Consider the following 20639-nt stretch of genomic DNA (forward strand, 5'->3'; position numbering starts at 1 on the left):
ACCTTTTTATCACAGTGAAGAGAATGTAGGGTGGCCATCTGGTACTATGATTTTAATAATTTAGTATGAGACAACAGCAAAAAGATTGTGTTTTCCTCAGAGAGACTGTAAGATTGTTTTCACAGCAGATGGAGACACATCTGGTCTGAAGGATGTAAGTAAGGGCACTGGGGAGGCATCAAATGAAAAAGTCCCCTTGCTTAGAAAAATTCCTCACTTCCTCTCTGTCAGTGCCCTAGAAGGTGAATCGTTTGTGTTTTCTGCTATTTAAATAAATCAATGATCGGCTCGTTTGCCAGGGGTATTCTTTATGAAAAGCCTGGGCCTTAAAATTTAATTGGACAGGAATAGTTTTTTGGATGTGTGAAAAAGGTCATCAATTAGTGCGTTCTGAAACAACATAGTAGCAACATTATCCGAGGAATTCAGATGTTTTTATTTATAAAGCAAACAACATCCTAGGTTCATTATAAAGTAAAAGCTTTTATTTCTGCGGGGAATGAACTGTGCCAGATAGTTAAATATGTTGGATAGGCTAGATTTAAGTGAGTTATCACATAATCAATAATACTAATGTTCCACATAACCGTACTTAAGATGAAATTTATGGAAGTTGGAATGCACTCTTGTACAGCATGTTTGCACTTACAACTATTATTATGTCAGTAGTGTAATAATACAAAATGACAATATGGTATACTGTACAACACTTTAATGATAAAACTGTAACTCAATCAAAGATCACTGCAAAAAAAAGTAAAGCAGAATTTCATGTGCCTTAAATGCTAATGTTTGCTTGTTTTTCACATCATCTGCAAACACGCAGCAGACGTTATTCCAAACTACACACACTTCAGAGAAGATGCACACAGGAGGCAATGCAGAAAAAGACTGAAGTCTAAAGTAGAATATTGTGTGATATAAATGTCTCAAAATAAAATAGGCAAAGATGGTATGTTATGAGATAGCAAGGGATGATTTTGTACTGAGTTAGGGCAAAGATGTTAGTTACTAGAGCATTATGATTAACAAAAGGTCATACAAAAGTAAAATGCTTTTACTGCATATTCAGCATTTTACTTGAGTTAAAATAATTTTAGAAGCTATAATAGGGTGCTACACAAAGTTGATCCAAATGGCTAAGTGTTTAAAAAATAAATCAACCTTTAAGTAGAATTTTGTTTTAAAGAAATTATTTAAAAAAAAACTGAAGGATGTATTTATATCATAACATATTAAGACAAGTGGAAAAAAAAACACCTTACATTTTTTCCACAGGCTTATTCAATTTCTTTTTAATGTAGATTTTTAATTTCATTTTTTAATTTTTAAATAAATATATGGTGTTGAAACAGGCACTTGGTTTAGTTATATTATTCTCAGTTCAAAAAAATCGTTTCAGACCGTTCTTCCTTTGAGACTGAAATAATTGAATTTTTAAATTCCTCTCAAACCTTTGGTTACTGTAGCACTGCTGAAAAAACAAAGGTGCTGCCAAAAACCCTGTGGCGCACAGTGTACAGGCCATACTTTTCTGGCAGATTTGTAGGGATATATTTTTTTCATATGGGCTGTGCAAAATGAACACAAAGATTAATTTAGAATCGTGAATTGATTGCATGTGCTTTTTCAGTGAACAAAAGTCTTTAAAAAAGCTATACATTCGCCTGTCAAGTTTTATTCCAAATTATCAAACACAGATTTGTGTTGGATTTTAATGTGAGTTTCAAAGACTAAAGAAACTTAAACTGTTCGATTTTTTTTTATCAGGGCCCCAGCTCCCCCGCAACCCTGTATTGGACAAAGAGATTGAAAAGAGATAGATGGATTTTTTGTCAGTGTATATGTCCATTTAATACTGTGTGTATGTAGCTTCACAGTTCTGGGGAACTGTCTTTTGAGAGACACTACTTAAATTCTACAAAGTATTGTTTATTAAAATATACTTATGTAGGATTACAGTTAGGATTTCTAATGAGGTAACTAACTTAAGACAGCAATTGTGAATTAGTATTTCATGACCTAAACTTTCCTTAACTAACCTATTGGTGCATCGTTCAGTTTCACAAAACAAAGAGCAGGCCTCATGTGGGTATACACAATCCCAGCCATATCAGAAGATCGTATTTTTTTATATACGTGCAGAGCAAAATAACACTGTCATTCTTTCACATTTACCTTATTGGTGAAGTAGAATTAAATCTCATTTAAAAAAAAATCCTGCAACCCTTAAAAGCTATAAAAAGCTGTTCTGTCAAACATATTGAATATAAAGAAGGAATGTACCTGCAGACAGCTTATCTGTCCAGTATTGGTTTAACTTTTACACAGCTTAAGAAATTCCACCCTTTATACTTTCCTTCAGTGAACGCTGAGTTTCTTTGCCTTGTTTGCTTGTTGACGATGATAAACCGTAAGTAAACTGCATGACACAGAGCTCTATTTCTAATTTAAGATGTACAGTATTTACACATTTATGAATGCAACACATATAATTGCAAGTGAAGGTAATATTACTATAAAATAATCATCAGCTTTTAGTTAAACTTTAGTTAAACTACTGGTGGCCCATAGGAAATCAGTTTTTTTCCAGCCCCTGGCCAGCCCATGTGCTCAGACCTTACATTGTATCAAACAGAAAGGTGATGGATGGGGTCAGTAGGAGACAAATGCCAGGACTATTCTTTCATTTAATAGTAAGGATTAAGGCAATTCAAAATTTAAGCCCACAAAACAAAGAACAGGCCAGGACAGCTTTTTAATTGTGTGCTTTGATTAATGGCTATTGCGTTAGACCACGCATTTCAAGAGACAGCAAAATTAAATTTGATTCAAGGCATTGACTATAGATTACTTCCACGTGGAGGCCCAGAAATTCTTTTACTAGAAGCACGCGTCTTCATTTGTAAAAGAGGAATTCACATTATTTTCTCTTGTATCATGTAGAAACGAAATGCTACTGTAGAAGCTTCTGTTCATTCTTATGTTTTAAAAGACCAACAACGAATATTGAACAAAAACTGGAGATGGAGTTCATGCTTTTGGCAGTGATCCAAGCTTTAATCAGTCTTCCAACTTCAAAGGCCGAACACGGCCTTCCTATTCCTCTTGCATTTCAATACCTTTCTTTAGTAATGTTCTTTTCATATATGAAGAGGCTGTATTTCATTTAAACTCTACATAGCTGTTTTTTAGCAGACCATATCCTCTGTGTGTTATTACAAATAGCTTACAATAAATTTACCATAAAGCCTAAAAAGGAAGCCTTTCTTTGATCTTAAATTAGAAAATACTACTTTGTAAGTGGAATAATTATAAAAATGTTTTGACAATTACTTAATGACACTGTGTTAATTTCACTGAACAGTATTTACTAAGTACAAAGCAAAAGGTCTTCCTTTAAACAGTACTTAAACAACACATTTAATTGACATAATTGGTACAACCTCTCTGATCGTGTACTTTTAATCTTTAAACTCACTAACTATATTGTGCTTGCTACTGATGTTACCTACAGTCAGCTTTTTTCAGTGCCTTCAGTGAAACTTAACAAGCCACTTGCAATGATTGTTTCTTAAAAATGCTATGCTGTAGATTTAACAAAAGCTGTGGCTGCTTTTGTTGTCGTAATGGTAAGGCAAAGCAGGGACCAAATGAGTGATCATTTTGGTTTGGAGTGCAGTTGCATTGCTTAAATTATCCAGGAGCATAGTCAGAGAAATTACATTTTGAATAGTTATACAAACAGACTGAGCACGAATTAGCAAAAATCCCTGCCGTCACCTGACAATGACTTGTTTGAAGCAACTTAGAAATAATTGTTAAAGTTGATATTATTTAGACTTCAGCCTCAGGCCTCATTATGACAACTTAGAATACCTATTTGCAACCAATCATATCACCCTGCAATCACAGGAATGTATAAGTGAAACAGTACAGTATGCAAAAAAATACCTTCCTCACGTTTTGTCTCCAACCACATCCACTATTCTTTCACTAGATTTACAATCGTCTGACATGGCAGTAGCTGTCTTTTCTAAACATTACATCCTTGGTTGCCTGAGGAGAAGATTGAATAGAAGTAACCTATGTGGACTATGCAAGTCATGAATTCAGAAAGTAACTTTCAGATGTTTTTTTGATGAGGGCAGAGGGGATCACAATCATACTGTGTATATCACAGCTTATTTCTATTAATCCATGTGCCTGCCTTCCACCAGCTGTGTGATATATAAGTTCTGTTTCTTTTATTTTATAAAACACAGAAAAGAGGATTAGGCCATTGGAATTTGCTTCTTTTATCTTGTAATTAACTTGGAACATAGCTACGGTGGGCTTTTCCTGGGCTGGTTTACGTATAGTGCAGTCGGTCGCACTAGGCGATAATGTAATCTGGTAGAGTAGATTCAGGGAACTGGTGGGTTTCTGGACTGCCTTTGTAGGTTGGGGAGAGCTTCTGTGGTTTGGGGTTTTTCAGGGTTCTGTGAGAGAAGGCTTTGTTTTATCAGGTAGCAGATCACTCAGCAGGGTTTATGCTGCAGACATTTAAAATCAGCAACAGATTCCAGGGAGGCAGAAAGCACCCGTGTCTGGCTTCTAGATAATCAGCCTTTTCTAATTCTGGTAACTTAGCTTTACTACACAGTGCAGTGACCAACTAGACACTACATAACATTAGAGTGGCTGCTGAAATATTTCAGCACTGTAGTCTGCTGCATTTGAAGACTTTATAACTGTACTGTAGTACTGCAAAAGCTAATCTTCATGTCTTCTTTGGTGAATACAGTAGAGCTCAGCGCTGCTGAAATAATCATAGAGATTTTTTCTACCTTTTCTATAAAATTTTCAATGCTACATGTAAAACAAAATCATTAAGGAATTCAATCAAAATGCATCTCATCATGGTCTCGTTTAGAATATTGTGCACAATATTGTTTTTTTCCAGAAAATATATTGCATTCTTTGGCTCAAAGGAGTGTCCCACACTGAGAGTTTATAAAGAACTGAACCATAAAAGGACCTGATAAAAACATTCATAACCTGCAGTTATTGACAAAGTCAACCTATGTGACTATAGAATCTGCACTGAAACACCAACCTCAAGACATATGTAGAAAGTTTGTTAAAACATCAATATTATGGTTTTCTTAATGACGATGGTATATTTACAATTGATTTCTGTTATAAAAAACTGAGACACTTATTATTACACTTATTGAGGCACTTATTAACACAAGGGGTTGTGGGAGTATGGCAGTTGCCGCAGCATGTCAAATACAACATAAAAATGGTAAAAGACTAACATGTTACTCAAAGGAAAACTGAAAATAATTCAATGCAGTTGCATAAATGAAAAAAAAAATTACTAAGCAAGCATTACACAATGTTTATTATAGTGGTCTATGTTACCAGCATGACACGACCAGTCAAAGTGTTACTTTGTCAGAAAGTCAGACATAGTTGCCCATGACTTTACTGTTAGTAATGTTACTGTTACCATGACCATCTCAAAATCATTTTTAGTGGGTGTTATGTTGTCACAATCTTGCATATATTCCAGAAATATACCACAACCCAGCTGTTGCTGTGTTTTTCCATGGGGTTTAATGCATTTGAATGTCACAACGCATTGAGCCATGTGGTGAGACACAGTATGCCATAATTTGCACTCGATTTTGAAGTTGCAACCTAAACATGACATCATCACATATGCACCACTATATGAAACATACAAGCTTATACTGTGAATATTCTGCTGGGATCCTTGATAAATCATGTTGTACATGAGTCATTTCCATTTTTTTGTAATGTTGTAAGTAGTAATAAGGACTTAATGGAGTGGATGTTGTGATGGCATATTTCCTCTATGCATAGTTTTTAAACTAGTGGGAATGTGATTCTTTTAATTTGGTAAACATTGTTGCATGGATTAATCTGTCCATGTGTACAAAAGCTTACTAGCATGAATAAAGATCGGTATAGATCCAGGAGTTCAGCACCCCAACAGTCTCATCCCACCCAGGAAATTGGATTCTTTTAAGCTAATTGTGCTTTTATTTGTTTTACTACACCCTGCTAAGTCCTTACTACTGCAGATGTGTAACTTTCCCTAGTTCCTACTTTGTCTGTGCTGGGCATACCATGCTATGAAATGCCCGCAATGAAAGTGATGTGGGAAACAAACGGTTTCAACAAATCAACAGCTTTGGTTGATGCACAGAATGCTCCAGGCAGAACAAGTGTGGTAAACTGGAAATGAATCTAAAATAGAACAGGCACATATCCTACCTTCAGTAAAAATATTCATGGTGTTTAGTAATATTTAGGTATTTCGGGACTGGTATTGATACACCTACTGTATATTATATTAGACATTCCTTTCCATAGAAATCTACAGACATCCATCTGCACACAAAATCCTATTTTAAGTGCGTGCACTGTGTTTTAGCGGTGAACAGATAATCAAAATTTGGGCCACGATCTATGAAAAACACATTTTATAGAGGTAGGAATCCAGCTACACATTTTAACAATCAGTATATTGGCTCTGAATCTGGAGGCAATCAAAGGAATACTTACAGCCAGACTATTCAATGCCAATTATAGTAAATGGTGGAGGGTCTGTTTTGGTTTGGATACAGTTTTGCTGGCATGGACTTCCAATATTGTGATTCAAGAGCATATGGATACTCATTAATATTATGATTCTGACAAATCAAAGTGACAAAGGTATTTTTTACTATCGAGTTCTCTTATTGTCATGCGATAACCTAAAGTTTGTTTGAACTGTCAGATATTTTGTGGCAATTAATAAGCCTATTTTCTTTTTCTTTGCTGAAGAAGATTCTGTCTTCAGTATATTTTAAATCAGAATGCAAATACAGAAGAAGGATTAGCCTTAAAACATGCATTCATTGAAAGGAATGCCTCTCACCCACATTAGAGATAGAAAGTATAAAATACTCATAGCTCCTAATTCTAATAGAGTACCACCATAATGAAAATGATGTACTGTATATTCAAAAGTTTTTTTTTTTAAACCTGATAAGAAATCAATAAGATAACACACTTTGTTCATTAAACACAGACAAGCTGCATCTGGTATTTAAGACATACTATCATAGAACAATGTAGATTCATGAAATCTATGGATTTCACATTCTGAAAGGGTAACAGGAAATGACTTTTTTTTCTATTTGCACTTGGACCACAATTCTGTCGTAAGGATACTGGTTTTCATAATCTCTGTGATGTACAGATTTATTTTTAGTGATCCCAGTGTGTTTTTTGCCTAAGGCTCTACTTTTACTTTAACTAGAAATAAGAACGCAGAAGCCCTTTGGCTGCTTAATGCCTCTTCTGAGTACAGTATCTGAAGGAGTCCTAGCACTAACCCCAGGCATGTTCACTGCACAGCTTAGTCTTCCCAAGTATTTGCCTTGCAGTTTGAAATATCATTTTAAAACATTCTAAAAATGTTAAATAAGCATTCCAATATCTGTATAATAACAAAATATTCACAATTTACTCCTAAGGTCATATTGATAAAAAGCTGTTTTTTTAAAATCAACATTTAACAAGACCAGCTATATTTTGTGAGCTTCAGAATTTATATACATTTTTAATACTTTTATCCAAGTATTCTGTATTCCTTCACACTGTGAACACTTTATATGAAATACAATTTGGGTGTCTGTACAGTTGGACTAGCTTTTAGTGATTTCCTTTGTTGGAACTATTCTTGGCAATAATACACGGAGAAGTTGTGTTGAAATTTAAAATGGTACAAATTTATTTCTGGTCTTTCTTGTTTTAGAATTAGTTTCAAGTTAAATTTATATAAAGTAAAGTACTGTATATAAAACAAAATGCCCTGTACTCTACAATGAACTTTAAATAGCATAGCATGGTTTATGTTTTTAATGTGGTCTTAAATTGGTAATTGCAGTGAGTAGTTCAATAAATACCAAGGGAAAAGCCACATTGTTTCTTGCAATGTGAAGTAAAGGAACAAGAAGCAGCTATTTCTTTTTTATTTCTCTTTTCAAACACATTGTGTTCCTGATACAACTACCAGGCCTTACATAGTTTTCTTTTCAATGTTTATACCCAGATTGTGTCAAAAATGAGAAGTGGAGCACTATAATTTCAGTGGCTAAGGACTTTACAGAACTGTCTGTAAGACAGTATTGTTCTTCTCCAGTAAGGCAGAAAATGAATAAGATTGCTTAATTTGACAAGATTGTCTGGCAAAGGCCATGTAGTTTAACTTTGGAAAATAAACAACAAATTTGGACAGCATCCTTTCAGACGTTTTTCTTTTTTTCTAGTCCCAACTTGGACCTTCAACTAATTTACTTCATCTGCTACAACATTTGCTTTACTGGTTCTTATTTACGGTAGCTGAAGGTTGACATTAATGCAGCTAGTCTCAAACTTCGAGGGACTTTGCTTGGCTTCATTGAAATAATGTTTTCCCTTTGCTTTTTTCGTAAATATGTGACTTGTTCTCACTTTCAAAATTTGAAATTAGTTTGCAAGTTTTGCAGTAAGCTGGAATCAGAAAAATATATGTTAATAACTGTGTCATTAATACTACTATGTAAATAATTATGTAACAAAGCTGGGTCAAGATTGTTAAGCAATTATAACTGTTCAGAACATCCAGGTTACAGTTTAAAGTAAAAAAAAACATCTGGGGTATAGATTCTGTAGGTATAAGTGTATATATTGCATATTTTGGATAGACTTACATTGTGTATCTTATGTCTAACAAATCCTAAATAATATTAAAATAACAGATGTGTTTTACAGGTGGAAACAACATTTTGCAGTTTGGTGAAAATTCCTATGTTGTCAAAAATAATCCTCATGTATATAATCAGTATATGTTAGAAGGAGATTAACTAAGACTAAAAAAAAGTAAATACAGTATACTATATAGTATTATTGTCATGGAATTCTTAATATGTATAGCATTCGATAATCCCAAAAATCTTAATTTACTATACGCTGTATTATGAATTAATTATTTATGAAACAAAGAAAAAAATGTCTTAAAGCACTCTGATAATGACATGAAATTGTCATTTTAGTAGCATTGTTAATTTGTCTATGTGTAAGTGTCAGATACACATATTAATCAGTTTTCTACCACCACTTAAACTGAAATGTCAACGTGGATTCTCGTGACACTCAACCCTTCATCCATTACTGTACTATAAACTGGCACGTCAAGGCTCAAAGCCAGGGTTTTCAATCATTCTTGGCTAATTACTTTCAAGTTGAACTCTTTGACCCCCAGCATTGCAAATATTTTGAAGTCCAACATTATTATGCAGACTCCGTTTTGCACTATCTTCCAATTTCTTGCCTTTACTGTGTTGCAGTGTTGCATTTCAAATAACTTATTTTATCAAAAATGAGAGTGCTCATAAATGACACACTAAAACAAAAGCCCAATCTCCATAATAATGGCCATAATTGTGTGGACCATATCTTTATAATAAAAATAGTGAAACTTAGATATGAAAATTAGGCTGTAGAAAAATAAAAATTCTTGAAGTGTTAAAATTAGCAAGGTCTTTTACTTAGTGTTTGCATTTCATCCGTAAAGATAAAATAAAACGTATCATTATTGTTATTTTTACTGTTGAACACTGGCTTGAATCACTTCATACTGAAATGAAATCGGTAGGAAGCCCAAAGTAGTCTCAGGTGACTGTCATATATGAAGGTGTCTTAAGGTCTAAATTCGCAAACACAAGGTCAGCACCTGTGCTGTCTTTACCACCCTTTCACGACCAGGTACTTCATAGTGTACAAAAGTAATTGCACAAAGTGCCGTTTTATAATTGTGGAGATTTCTGGGTTTGATACAGGATGGTATAAGATGACAAAGCTCGCAACAGCCGGTCCCCGGGCAGCTCGTCACAGGGATGGACACTGAACCGAGGGCCTTGTCAAGCCAGCTCGAGCAGTTTGCTCACATTCATCAAAGTGAGGACCTATCATCGTTCGAGGTTTTGTTTTCTGACTCACTGAGCCACTGCTGGCTGCATGAAACAAAAGTGAATTCTTTTCACTTCTTTTTCATGTCTGCTCTCTACACACAGCCTACTGATTGATTGAATAACCTTCACTCTGAGCCTCAGATGTGTTCCAGCACAAGCAGGGCCTCAGCCACTGTGCGCCGGGTTGGGAGCTTGTGTTAAAAATGAAGGAACTTGAGGATCGCACAGCAAGCTGGGCCTCTTGGTCACTACTCCACCTTTTGTAGACAATGCAACATTTAGTATAACCGAGTACAGTGGGTTTCTTTTTTTAACGTGTTGAGTAATGATGTTGTATTATGAAGTAAAACTTGGTTATTTTTCCTCAAATAGTATAATGCGTACATTCTTTAATCAGTCTCAGAATACATTAATACTCATTTAAAACAATAGCAATACCGAGGAAGATAATGAAAGTCGTAACAATAATTATTACATTAATAAAAAGAGCATTTGCATTATACCATCGGTGGAGCGCTGAAGTCCAGTGTGGCACTTTATGCAAGACCAGGGGTGATATTATGGTTCCATCCCAGGCTTGCACAATTTGTCCTTTTGAAAGTGCTCCCTCAATTCGGTTGGTAGAGCAGTTTCTCCCTTCTCCATCTCCACCTGATCCTCCATGTAATGGGATGGCTGAGGCAGAACAGCTGCCACATGTCTCCCAGATGGGGATTGCACTGTGGTGGGTGAAGTCAGGCTCCTCATGTGTAAAGTGCTTTGGGATCTTTTGGGATAAAAAAAGCACAATGTAAGTATGTGCTTTAAAATGACCACTTCCCTGCAGCCACGATGGTATTTGTTTTTCAAGTTTGTACAGAAATTAAAAGAAAAGATTTCCTGTGCGGCTCATTTGTCTGTTTTTTCAGGTTTTCAAACAGATTAGCTATGATATGTTCCGATTATTGTGAATTTCCTGTTCTCAAGAGTGAGTACAGTAATCTGGTGCACCATTCACTGTTTTACTCCAGTTGTCTTAGAGAAACTATTTTGGTAAAAACATGTCTAAGCCTCTTACTGCTCTTGTATTTTAAATAGATAATATGAAAAAATGATTCTTTAAGCTTTACAGGGTTGACTTGAATTGTTCAGTAATTAAAAAATGAGCTTATAGCCCTTGTATGCTTCACAAGCCAAGCGTAAGAGCAGAGAAAAGAGCTTATAAAATGGAGCGTTATTTCACAGTTAACACTGTTGTAATAGTCAAGCTAACCAGCAGAGTGAAAAAAAGCATTGCAATTCCCATAGGTAATGTATTCATAATGTATTCAAATGTAGGGCATGACAGAAAATGGTTTCCAAATGAATGAACTTTTCAGGAGGAGCCCAGGCCACTTATATCCTCTTTAAAATCTCAGAGGTCTTGCACGAATGTTCTGGCAAACAGTCACTTTAAATCAAAATATAACAATTAAACGTTTTCTGGTACACTAAGCTCCTCAGGTATGTTAGAAGTCTTTGAGTGCCTGGCTGGGTCTTGTCAAGTATGGCGTTAATAGTTATGCTGAAGTTCATTACTAAATAATCCACCAGAGAAATAGCAATAAGAGTAAAGTACCTCAGCAGTCTCAACACTTTTACAGTCACACTTTTACAATTGCCTTCCTATAATGCTAGCACACTCATCGTTTTAGCAGCCCTGCTACTTGTATCATTCAATAGAAAGAGCCTCATACCAGCACACCTAAATGTTTGAAACTATGAAATCTGTCTCATTCTGTTGGACAGTTGTAATTAGCAGCCAGGTGTGCATTTCTACATGAATAAGAGTAAAGTAGTACTTAAAGTATTTGTAAGACCTAAAAGTCCATGAGACTGAACTTTGTGAATGGCTGATTGGTTACTGACTCACCATAACATCCTGAGGGTGTGTCTCATCATCACCTTTTGAGTGTCTAGATAATATGCAGAAAAAGACCTGAGTGTTGCACAAACAGTTTCTGAGGATTTTGTGAGGATTTGGTGCAGAGAAATTTAATAAATACCCAAATGTGCATAAAACCAAGTCCACCTTAACAGCCACTGTGCTCTTCTTTCATACAAGACCCTGTCAGCCAGGCTGAATCAAGAATAAGCAAATCTGGGAATGTTAAATTCGCAGGCATAGATGTAGAGACCATACTGCATTCTCACTGCTTAGTGGAGGTCTTTTGTTTTAGACACAGCAGAAGATGGGGTTGGTACGCCAGTCTATTAAAAAAAAAAGGTATTGATTAGTAAAGGTCCTGCACACAAGACTCCACTTCATTTTCAACGTGAACACGAGGAAGACAGATTAAATTAAATTAAGGCCATTTTCTGAAGTACACCTTTATTTTCAATTGTATTGTGGTCTATCCATCAGACTAGTCCTTCTGTATGTTGAAGCCTTTCTCCCTCTCTGCCTGAAGGGCTGCTGCACGTAATGACTGCCACACAGCACACAGGTGGGAGCTGCGCTTCAGTCATGTGTGAAGTGAGCCCCTCGTATTTGTTAAAGCGCTTTAGGATGATGCTAATAATAATCGTTTTTTTATTATTGTTGCTATGATGAGATTTGTACTGCAGATGGTGAATTTCAAAAGAGGATAAAGTAAAGGACCTTAATATCACGGTGGGAGACAAGCTCTGGGCGCTTTGTTTTTCCTCTTTACTAGGACAGGAAGAGACATTTGTTTTGTGTAAAGGATAGGGTTGACAGCATGCTAGGAGACTAAAATGACCATGTTTACTTAACAACCGGCAATGACCATGTACAGTAACTAGAAATGAAACTTTGAATTCTTCTGGATGTGCAGTGAAGGATTTGTTGTTGAAGTACGCTTGTTACAATCCCATTTATTATGGAGTGTTCTGTGATCGCTTCTGTGGTGTCAGCCCAGCACCATACGAAGGTGACTGATGGTAGCGATGTATGCAATTCTGCCCCACTAGTTGGGGTGTCAACTTCAGAATGTATCAGAGGTCAGCAAATGTTGCACCCAGAGACCTGTAGTACCCGTTGATCACTTAACATCTCACAAAAAAGTCAGCAATTTTATTTTGCTTTGCTTAACAATATGTCCTTTGATACCCTGTCTCCTCTGTTCTGTCCTGGGAGTTTCTTGTATCTTTTTTTTTAAAGTCCTTTCAGAATGTCAGAATCATTCTCTGTATGTGTCTGTCACAAGATACAGGATGATTTTGTCATTTTCTTTTTTGGAATATTTGTTTTTAGTGAAAAAGGATAGAAGCTGTTAAAGCACAGGATCACTTCAAAATAGACATCTCACAATCACACACTGGAGATTACAGTATACATTCATAATTGATCTCAGAAACCAATAGGTAGTGGACAAAAAAATGGAAACCACAATAAAAATAATTAAAAAGGGTATTGAGACACAATGTGTAGCCATAAATGTTCAACTGGGCTTAGATCTGATGATTAAGAAGGCTGTGACGTTTGGTTAACATCAGTGTTGGTTTACGGAAATGGGCCCACCGAAAGACCCCTTAGTTCAATTAGTGAAGTGGTTTCTCTCTTTTGTATCTTATCTGTTATGTATTTTTGCTGGTTGTGCATGACGGCTGCTGGACACCTCCAGGTAGATGCTACATTTCAGTGGAACCCCTCATATAAGCAATGTTCCTAGGGATGAAAAGCTCTATATAAACACAAGACATTGTTGCAATTGCTGTTATTATTTTATTGTTATTATGATTAACAGATTTTAGCGGTACAGCAGTGTTAGCACACTGAATAGTTCTTTGGAAAACAATTTGGATCGGCAAAAGAAACGACCATAATTCATATTAAATACAATGAGTGGATATGTAAAAATATTTTGTAAAATAATAAATGCATTTCTTAAGATACAAATTGCATAGTAACTTGCTATGGTACGTCAGTTGAGACTAAAATGAAAACATATATATATATAAATGATAGATGTGCTTTATTATACCTTTGTTTAGTTGTTGTTACACAACTTTATAAAACCATTTTTAAAATGTTTTGTCATCTTGAGAATATACTGTATACTGTCTGTTCCACCTATTTAACTTATTGTTATTCATAACCCACAAATTCTGGTTCTTACACTGACTGTGATAATGCTATCTTACGCTGTTTGCACTTTAATTTAAATTTCTATTAGGGTTTCTAAACATTTACCAGCTACCATCTGAATATTCATTAGCACCCAAAAAAGAAAGAGAAGTGATTTTTTTAGCCGTATTGAAAGACGCCTGGCATGGGGCTGATTGGCTTGGCGTTTGATTGCGGATGTGAAGTGGGTTTGCCCTGTGCTTATTGACATGTCTTCTTCAAACAGCTCCCTCCCAAGTAAGTGAAGTTATCAAGGACAGAGTGCTGCAGCGAAGTGTCCAGATCTCCTGGCAGGAGCCGGAACATCCCAACGGAGTCATCACGGAATATGAAATCAAGTATTATGAGAAAGTGAGTGGTGGGAACCTATGAATCTATTAATGAGAGGTCTTTTAAATGAGCTAGTCTGTGGCAGAGCAGCCTTTCTTTCCCTCCTGCCTGCCGTCAGGTAAACGTGACATTGTTGTGGCATTAAATATGAAAGTAAAACGCTATAGGATATGAGGCTTCAGCTGAGCGAATTCACAGCAGTGTTTATTTATGAGGAAAGTTACAAGATTGAAGCTTTTTTAGCACGTAACTCCATATACTTGGAAATAATTTATAGTTTACTTCTTCTGAAATGAGGTGTTAACTTCTGTGTGCACACCAAGGTCTGCCAGCAGTGCCCCAAAAAACTTGTAATAAATAAAACTTACAAATTTTATAAACGGATTGTGACACTTTTTTGATGAGTTTTTTTTTCTTTTTGTCATGCACTGACAAGGAAAACTAATTTCAGAGATAAGCAGGAGAAAATGAGAGCACATCAGAGGCTACGTTTTCCTTTTATAAAAGTAAAACAGCAGTACGCTATGGGAATCTTCAGAACAAATCACAGACGTATAATTCCTGTCAAGATTAACAGTTCTCTTAAAATCTTCTCATATATGCTCTGTATATACTGTAGCGTATGACAGAACTAGTGTCTTACCCAAGGCGTATATAAAGATCACGTTCTGGCAAAAAGGTGTGAGTGTGGTTTAACAGTTCAAATCGTGAACTGGGATGTGAGGTTCCAGTTTATGATCCTTGCTCATTTGTGGCCTGTGAAACTCTCTGGAGAGAGGCCTCTCATCTCCCATCGCTGTAGTCCATCCAGCTGTAAAATTGGGAACAAGCATGACTTCACTGCAAACAAGATCTGGCATTCCATTTGGGTTTTGCAGGGTAAATAATTTACAAATCAACAAGATAAAAAGAAATACCGCACTACTTCATGCGGGCAAAGGACCTTGTAGTTACACATAGTAGTTGCATATTCCTTTTTTTCCCGCCTTTTTGATTCTAGCATACTCTGCTTTCTTTTTTGACAACTCTATTTAAGATAACATGATGGGAGGGCTGTGTGAAATAGAAACATCTGTGTAATATAGTTTCATTTGAAGTTGGATATTCTTTTATTGCATCTTAAATTTAAAAGACTCACTTAATGTAGTGTAAATGCTGCCTTATGGCCAAAACATGAAAACTAATTAGGCATCACAATGACATTTATCTATTTTGTTTTGTGGTGAAGGATCAAAAGGATCGAACTTACCAAACTGTGAAAACAAAGTCTACTTCAGCCACTGTCAATAACCTCAAACCAAGCACAGCCTACGTTTTTCAAGTCCGAGCCTTTACAGCTGCTGGCTATGGTACATATGGTCCCAGGCTAGAGATCACCACCCAGGATGAAGCAACGGGTAAGATGTTTAAGAACTTCATTGCATTTATCTAGTTGTATTTTCTTCTGTGTCATAATGTTGAAAATTACTTATTGTGTGAATGCTCTGTGTAACTTAATGTCACACATTTTACTGACATTTAACTAAAATCAACAGCAGGACATTACAGCGGGAGCAACCCACACTACAGACCTCATTCTCACCCATTTTTGTTTTTCTGCTAACAAAAATGATGGCATTGTCTCTTGAAATGAAGCCACTGAACTTAGTCACGGTCAGTTACTGTATGTCCCATGCTGAGCTACTAAACCAATCTCACTTAAACTGCCCTTTTTTAAAAGCATAAAAGATCCATTTAGTACATTTAAACATAAAGGCATTTATATATAATATATATGCTGTTATTTGCTATATAAAATTTATATTTTAGAAGTCAATGACAAATTCCATGGATATGAATTTTATTGCATCTGGATTGAATGATCTAATGTATTGTCAAAGAGTTTTTTTTTATTGCAAGTGTTTTGTTACACAGTTGTCATGACTAAAAAATGTCACCAACGTGTTTGGTGCTAATATCAATTTCCAATATGAATAAATGAAAAATGTCAAGTTCGAAATGAAACCAGCACCTTTTAGTCATGTAAATATGACAGTTTGTAATCTACAGCTTGCATTAAAACTTTTAAAAGTTCTCTCAACCAGCTATTACAGTGAAGTAGTGCACAATAGAGTGTTAGTATAGAGGCATACGATTGTCTTTAAATGAATCTCAAAAACAGATATTACCAAACAAACTATATTTTATTTGTAAGATGCATTAAATACACAGCATTACTTTTGTATTTGCCTGAACATTAACTGACATATCCCGATGATGCTGGTTACACAGTAGGGCAGATATGGGAGGGGTAATTAGTGGTCATCTATGGTTTTGTAGTAATTATGGGAATTGCTGTCGTATCGTGATATTAAGAAAAAATCAACCAAACTGAACTTTCTCTTTATTTTGATATCTCACTCAAAACAATAGAGAGTATTTGAAAATAAAAGTGTGCCCAAAATCTTACAGGCTGCCACCATTTTCTTTTTCCCAAACCTTGCCCTAACCTGAGCACTGGTAAAACAGCCAATGTTTATGTAAAGGACATACACTGAAAAAGCAGCATCATTGTGGCTTTGTGCTAGAAGGAAAAATTGGCTGCACAGATGTGAATTACCAGGTATTTGCATCACAAATATCTTTGGATTCACAGTGTTTGAAAAGGGAGAGTTATGTGAAAAAGCAACCCAATTTTCAATAATCAAAAGTAAACACAAGACAGGTGTGCAATTGAGAAATGCATATATAAAGTATAACATAAACAGGCAAAGTTGTGCACATTTTATAAGCAGGTGTGTAATGTGGGTTAATTTGATGTTGCTTGAATAATATAAAGTCCTTGCTTTACGATCTTTTATACGATAGCTTGGTTACCTCCTTGCTGTGATTTTTATGGGGGGGTAATTTTGAAAAAGCCTGTAATGAAAAGATCAATGAACTCAGAAAAAGAAAAATATCAAAGAAAAAAACGTTTTCTCAAATAAAGAGCAAACCTGAGTGAATAATCTGAAGTGAAACCACTCTTTATGTTTCAAGTTAATCAAATTACACTTTAGATAGAACAAACAACTATATAGCTGTAGCTGTAGCCAAAATGTTAGTAAATTTACTAACTTAATGTACAATTAAGCAACAAAACAATTAAGCAACAAAACTTGTGTAGAGATGCAATCCTGTTGCAGTCCAGCATGTAGTATCTTTTATTAAAGGCCTGCTCTTTTTGAAAAAGAGCTTCTATTCATTTATAGAAGAAAGACAAATACAAATTTTTGCAGGAGACGCGCGCAGTAGACTTCATCTATATGCAATTTTTTGTTTTGATTGATTGGGTGGGGAGATCTTCTAACCTTTCCTGAGCTGAAAATAATTGTTTCTTGTAATGTGCTGCTCTTCCAGCCACAGCTGTCTCCAGTGAACAGAACCCAGTCATTATCATAGCTGTAGTCGCAGTGGCAGGAACCATCATCCTTGTCTTCATGGTTTTTGGATTCATTATTGGAAGAAGGTATGGCCTCTCTTGACCTTCTACTGCTGTGGTTTGGTGTTTGTGAATTAGACTGTGGATCTGCAGTGTCTTTAAATCATAACACGTCGCATCTTCGCTCACATTGTGTAAGTGTTTGATGTGATGGGTTACAATGCAATTTCTTATACTGAAACACCGGCATTATTTTGGTGTATAATTTTGAATAGGGGTTATATACAAAGAGAAATACACAGATGCATCCTTTCAATTTTATAACATATCTGAATATTCTCAGGCAAAAACAAATCCATGTATTTAATCTCTAGGTAGAAGGATGTGTAGCAAGTCCTCTGAACATTTTATTAACCACATAGGGACACATTAAGAAAAAGAGTACAGCCTTGTTGTAAAGCAATCCCTTATAACATGACCCTGTTTGTAGTGCTACTAGCATTTTAGTCATGCTTTTTTCTAGGTAAGGTATATGAGAAAAACTGATTAAAATCACTTTCCATCCTCTGGGCTTGTTAAAACATTGAAGAGCTTGCCAGGACATAAAAACAGTACATGAGTCCACCTTAGAAACAGTGTCAATATTTGTGGGATGTAATTAAAATACTGTCTGGGTTAATTAAAGAACTTAAAACTAGGTGAAATACACAGTCTTTTACATTTAGTGAAACAGTGGACAAGAGAAGAAATCTAGAAAAAAAAGTTACTCACTTTTCTACTTCTAAACAAAATCATACAGACTGCATTAAGCACTGCTCTGCTCTTTACATATGTAAATAAGCCCCAGGCAGATTTGGATGACTCGCTGTCTCTGATACTTGGGTCACAAAACAAGAGTTCTTGCAGGCAGAGTGGCTATGTTTTCTTTTTAATGAGTTTATTAATGTCCAGGATGTATCTCCCTTAGTCATAAAAAAGAATATTCATCTATTTTGGTTTTAAAAAAGGGATTTTGTATCTCAGAGCTTGATTCTCTAAAATCCGCATAACAATACAGTAGATTTGGAGCCTTGTAGTAGTGCTTTTCAAAGACGAAATGTTCTCACTGCAGAGCTCAATTTGTGCATCTCACCTATTGCACACACACAAAATAAACCATTGATGTGCACTTCCAGTACCCAGCCTTTTATGTATTTTAAAATGCTGTTTTTACCTTAGTTTGTTCTTGACTGCACATTGAAGTGTAATAATGAACAGCAAACGTAGATAATGAAGCGCCAGCCTATCATTTATAAGGGAATTGGAAATTATATGCACTTCCTATGCTTTGTAATTGTATGTGCTTAAAAGAAAATGTTTTTTAATATTAACTAAAAACTTTTTTCACATCTTCTTTTTATGTATTAGTGAAATTTTTCACTTATCTATTCTACTTAAGTTTTGCAATACATTTTCTTATAATCCTACAGTTTCAAACCAAAACAGTAGATTACAGATTTACTTTACAAAAGTATTAATAAAAAATACTAAAGAAAGAGCTGTTTTTACTCCATTTGGCCTTTTTGTATGACATTTTATGTTGTTCATAATATAATGAACAAATATGAATGATTCAACTTGCAATCATTATTTTCTCCAAATAATTTGGTTCAAAAACACATTTTAGCAAAGCTGCTTGCTGCTGTCTGTCTGGCAAGAAGGAAAAAAATAACCAAAATGAAACTATCACCCAGTAGGGCAGGAACAAACTTGATAAGTTGCAAAAAGATCTTGCAGATGAAGATCGTCCTGCTGTAGGAATCTGTCTCCGGTATTGTCAAAAGCTGCGCAGCTGTAACTATTACATTGATTTTGAACTGTAACCATATTTTAAGGCAAGGGCCTCCCATTCTTATCACAGAGAGCCCCAGCCCAGCAGGTTTTGTAGATAGCCTTAATGTTATCAATTTCTAAAAGCCGGGAACAATTTAACTGTGATCAATTAAACAAGTGGTGTTTTCCATTAAGTAATCTAAAGATCCTATGGAACAAAACTCAGAATAGCTTCTGGCCTTCAAAGACCAGTGTTCCCTTTATTTGCTTAATTGATCAATTGCATAAACAAGTGTTCCTTATCTTTAAATAACAGATTATTTAGGGTGACCTACAGTATATTAACTAGACTGCAGTTCTCCAGGACCTGGGTAGGAAAGCCCTGTTCTAAGGAGAAAAATAAAGAGACAATACAGTAGATAAATAATTTATGATTTACTAGAATTACATTACATGCTAGTTTATTAATATTAAAAGTCTTTTAGGTTTCTGGTTTTGATTGACTTCTTATTGTATCCAAACTTTATTTTTGTCATTAAATGTCAGCAGAATGATTCTCCCGGGCTTAGATCCATCTCAGATTACATTTTAATTAAATATGACTGTGCATCTATACTTGATCATCATAGCAGCTGCTGTGATTTTTATCTTCAAAAACTAAAAGAAGTTTCTAAATACACTTTGATTACATAACCCTTGGTAAAAATAACAGCTGGACAAAGCTATTATGGTATAAACAAAAGATAGCTTTGTTCAGCAAACTTATAATTTATACATTGGTGTCTGGACAAAAAAGGCTGCAGTATATCAAAATATTGTGTTAAAAGTGATTTTCTGAATTGATTCTCATTCAGTGGGGCACCCAGAATAAATGTTTAAAATCCCTTTAAGAACTGAAAAGTGCAGTAATACACAATTAAAGGCTTCATTTTTTAAACATGACAACTGCAAATAGTGGCATCGCAATAACCACTGT

General features: G+C 35.3%; 1 protein-coding gene across 2 annotated transcripts in view; it reads left to right on the plus strand.

The window, feature by feature from the left end:
* The window catches only part of epha7 (eph receptor A7), a 74094-nt gene that overhangs the window by 40236 nt on the left and 13219 nt on the right, over nt 1-20639 (plus strand). For both annotated transcript variants that reach the window (XM_006626158.3, XM_015355096.2), the window contains exons 6-8: nt 14348-14472; nt 15680-15848; nt 17830-17938. In XM_006626158.3, the coding sequence (XP_006626221.1) occupies nt 14348-14472; nt 15680-15848; nt 17830-17938 (403 nt within the window). The remainder of the gene's footprint in view (nt 1-14347; nt 14473-15679; nt 15849-17829; nt 17939-20639) is intronic.

Source organism: Lepisosteus oculatus, chromosome 2 (genome assembly GCF_040954835.1).
Source record: "Lepisosteus oculatus isolate fLepOcu1 chromosome 2, fLepOcu1.hap2, whole genome shotgun sequence".
NCBI classification, from domain to species: Eukaryota; Metazoa; Chordata; class Actinopteri; order Semionotiformes; family Lepisosteidae; genus Lepisosteus; species Lepisosteus oculatus.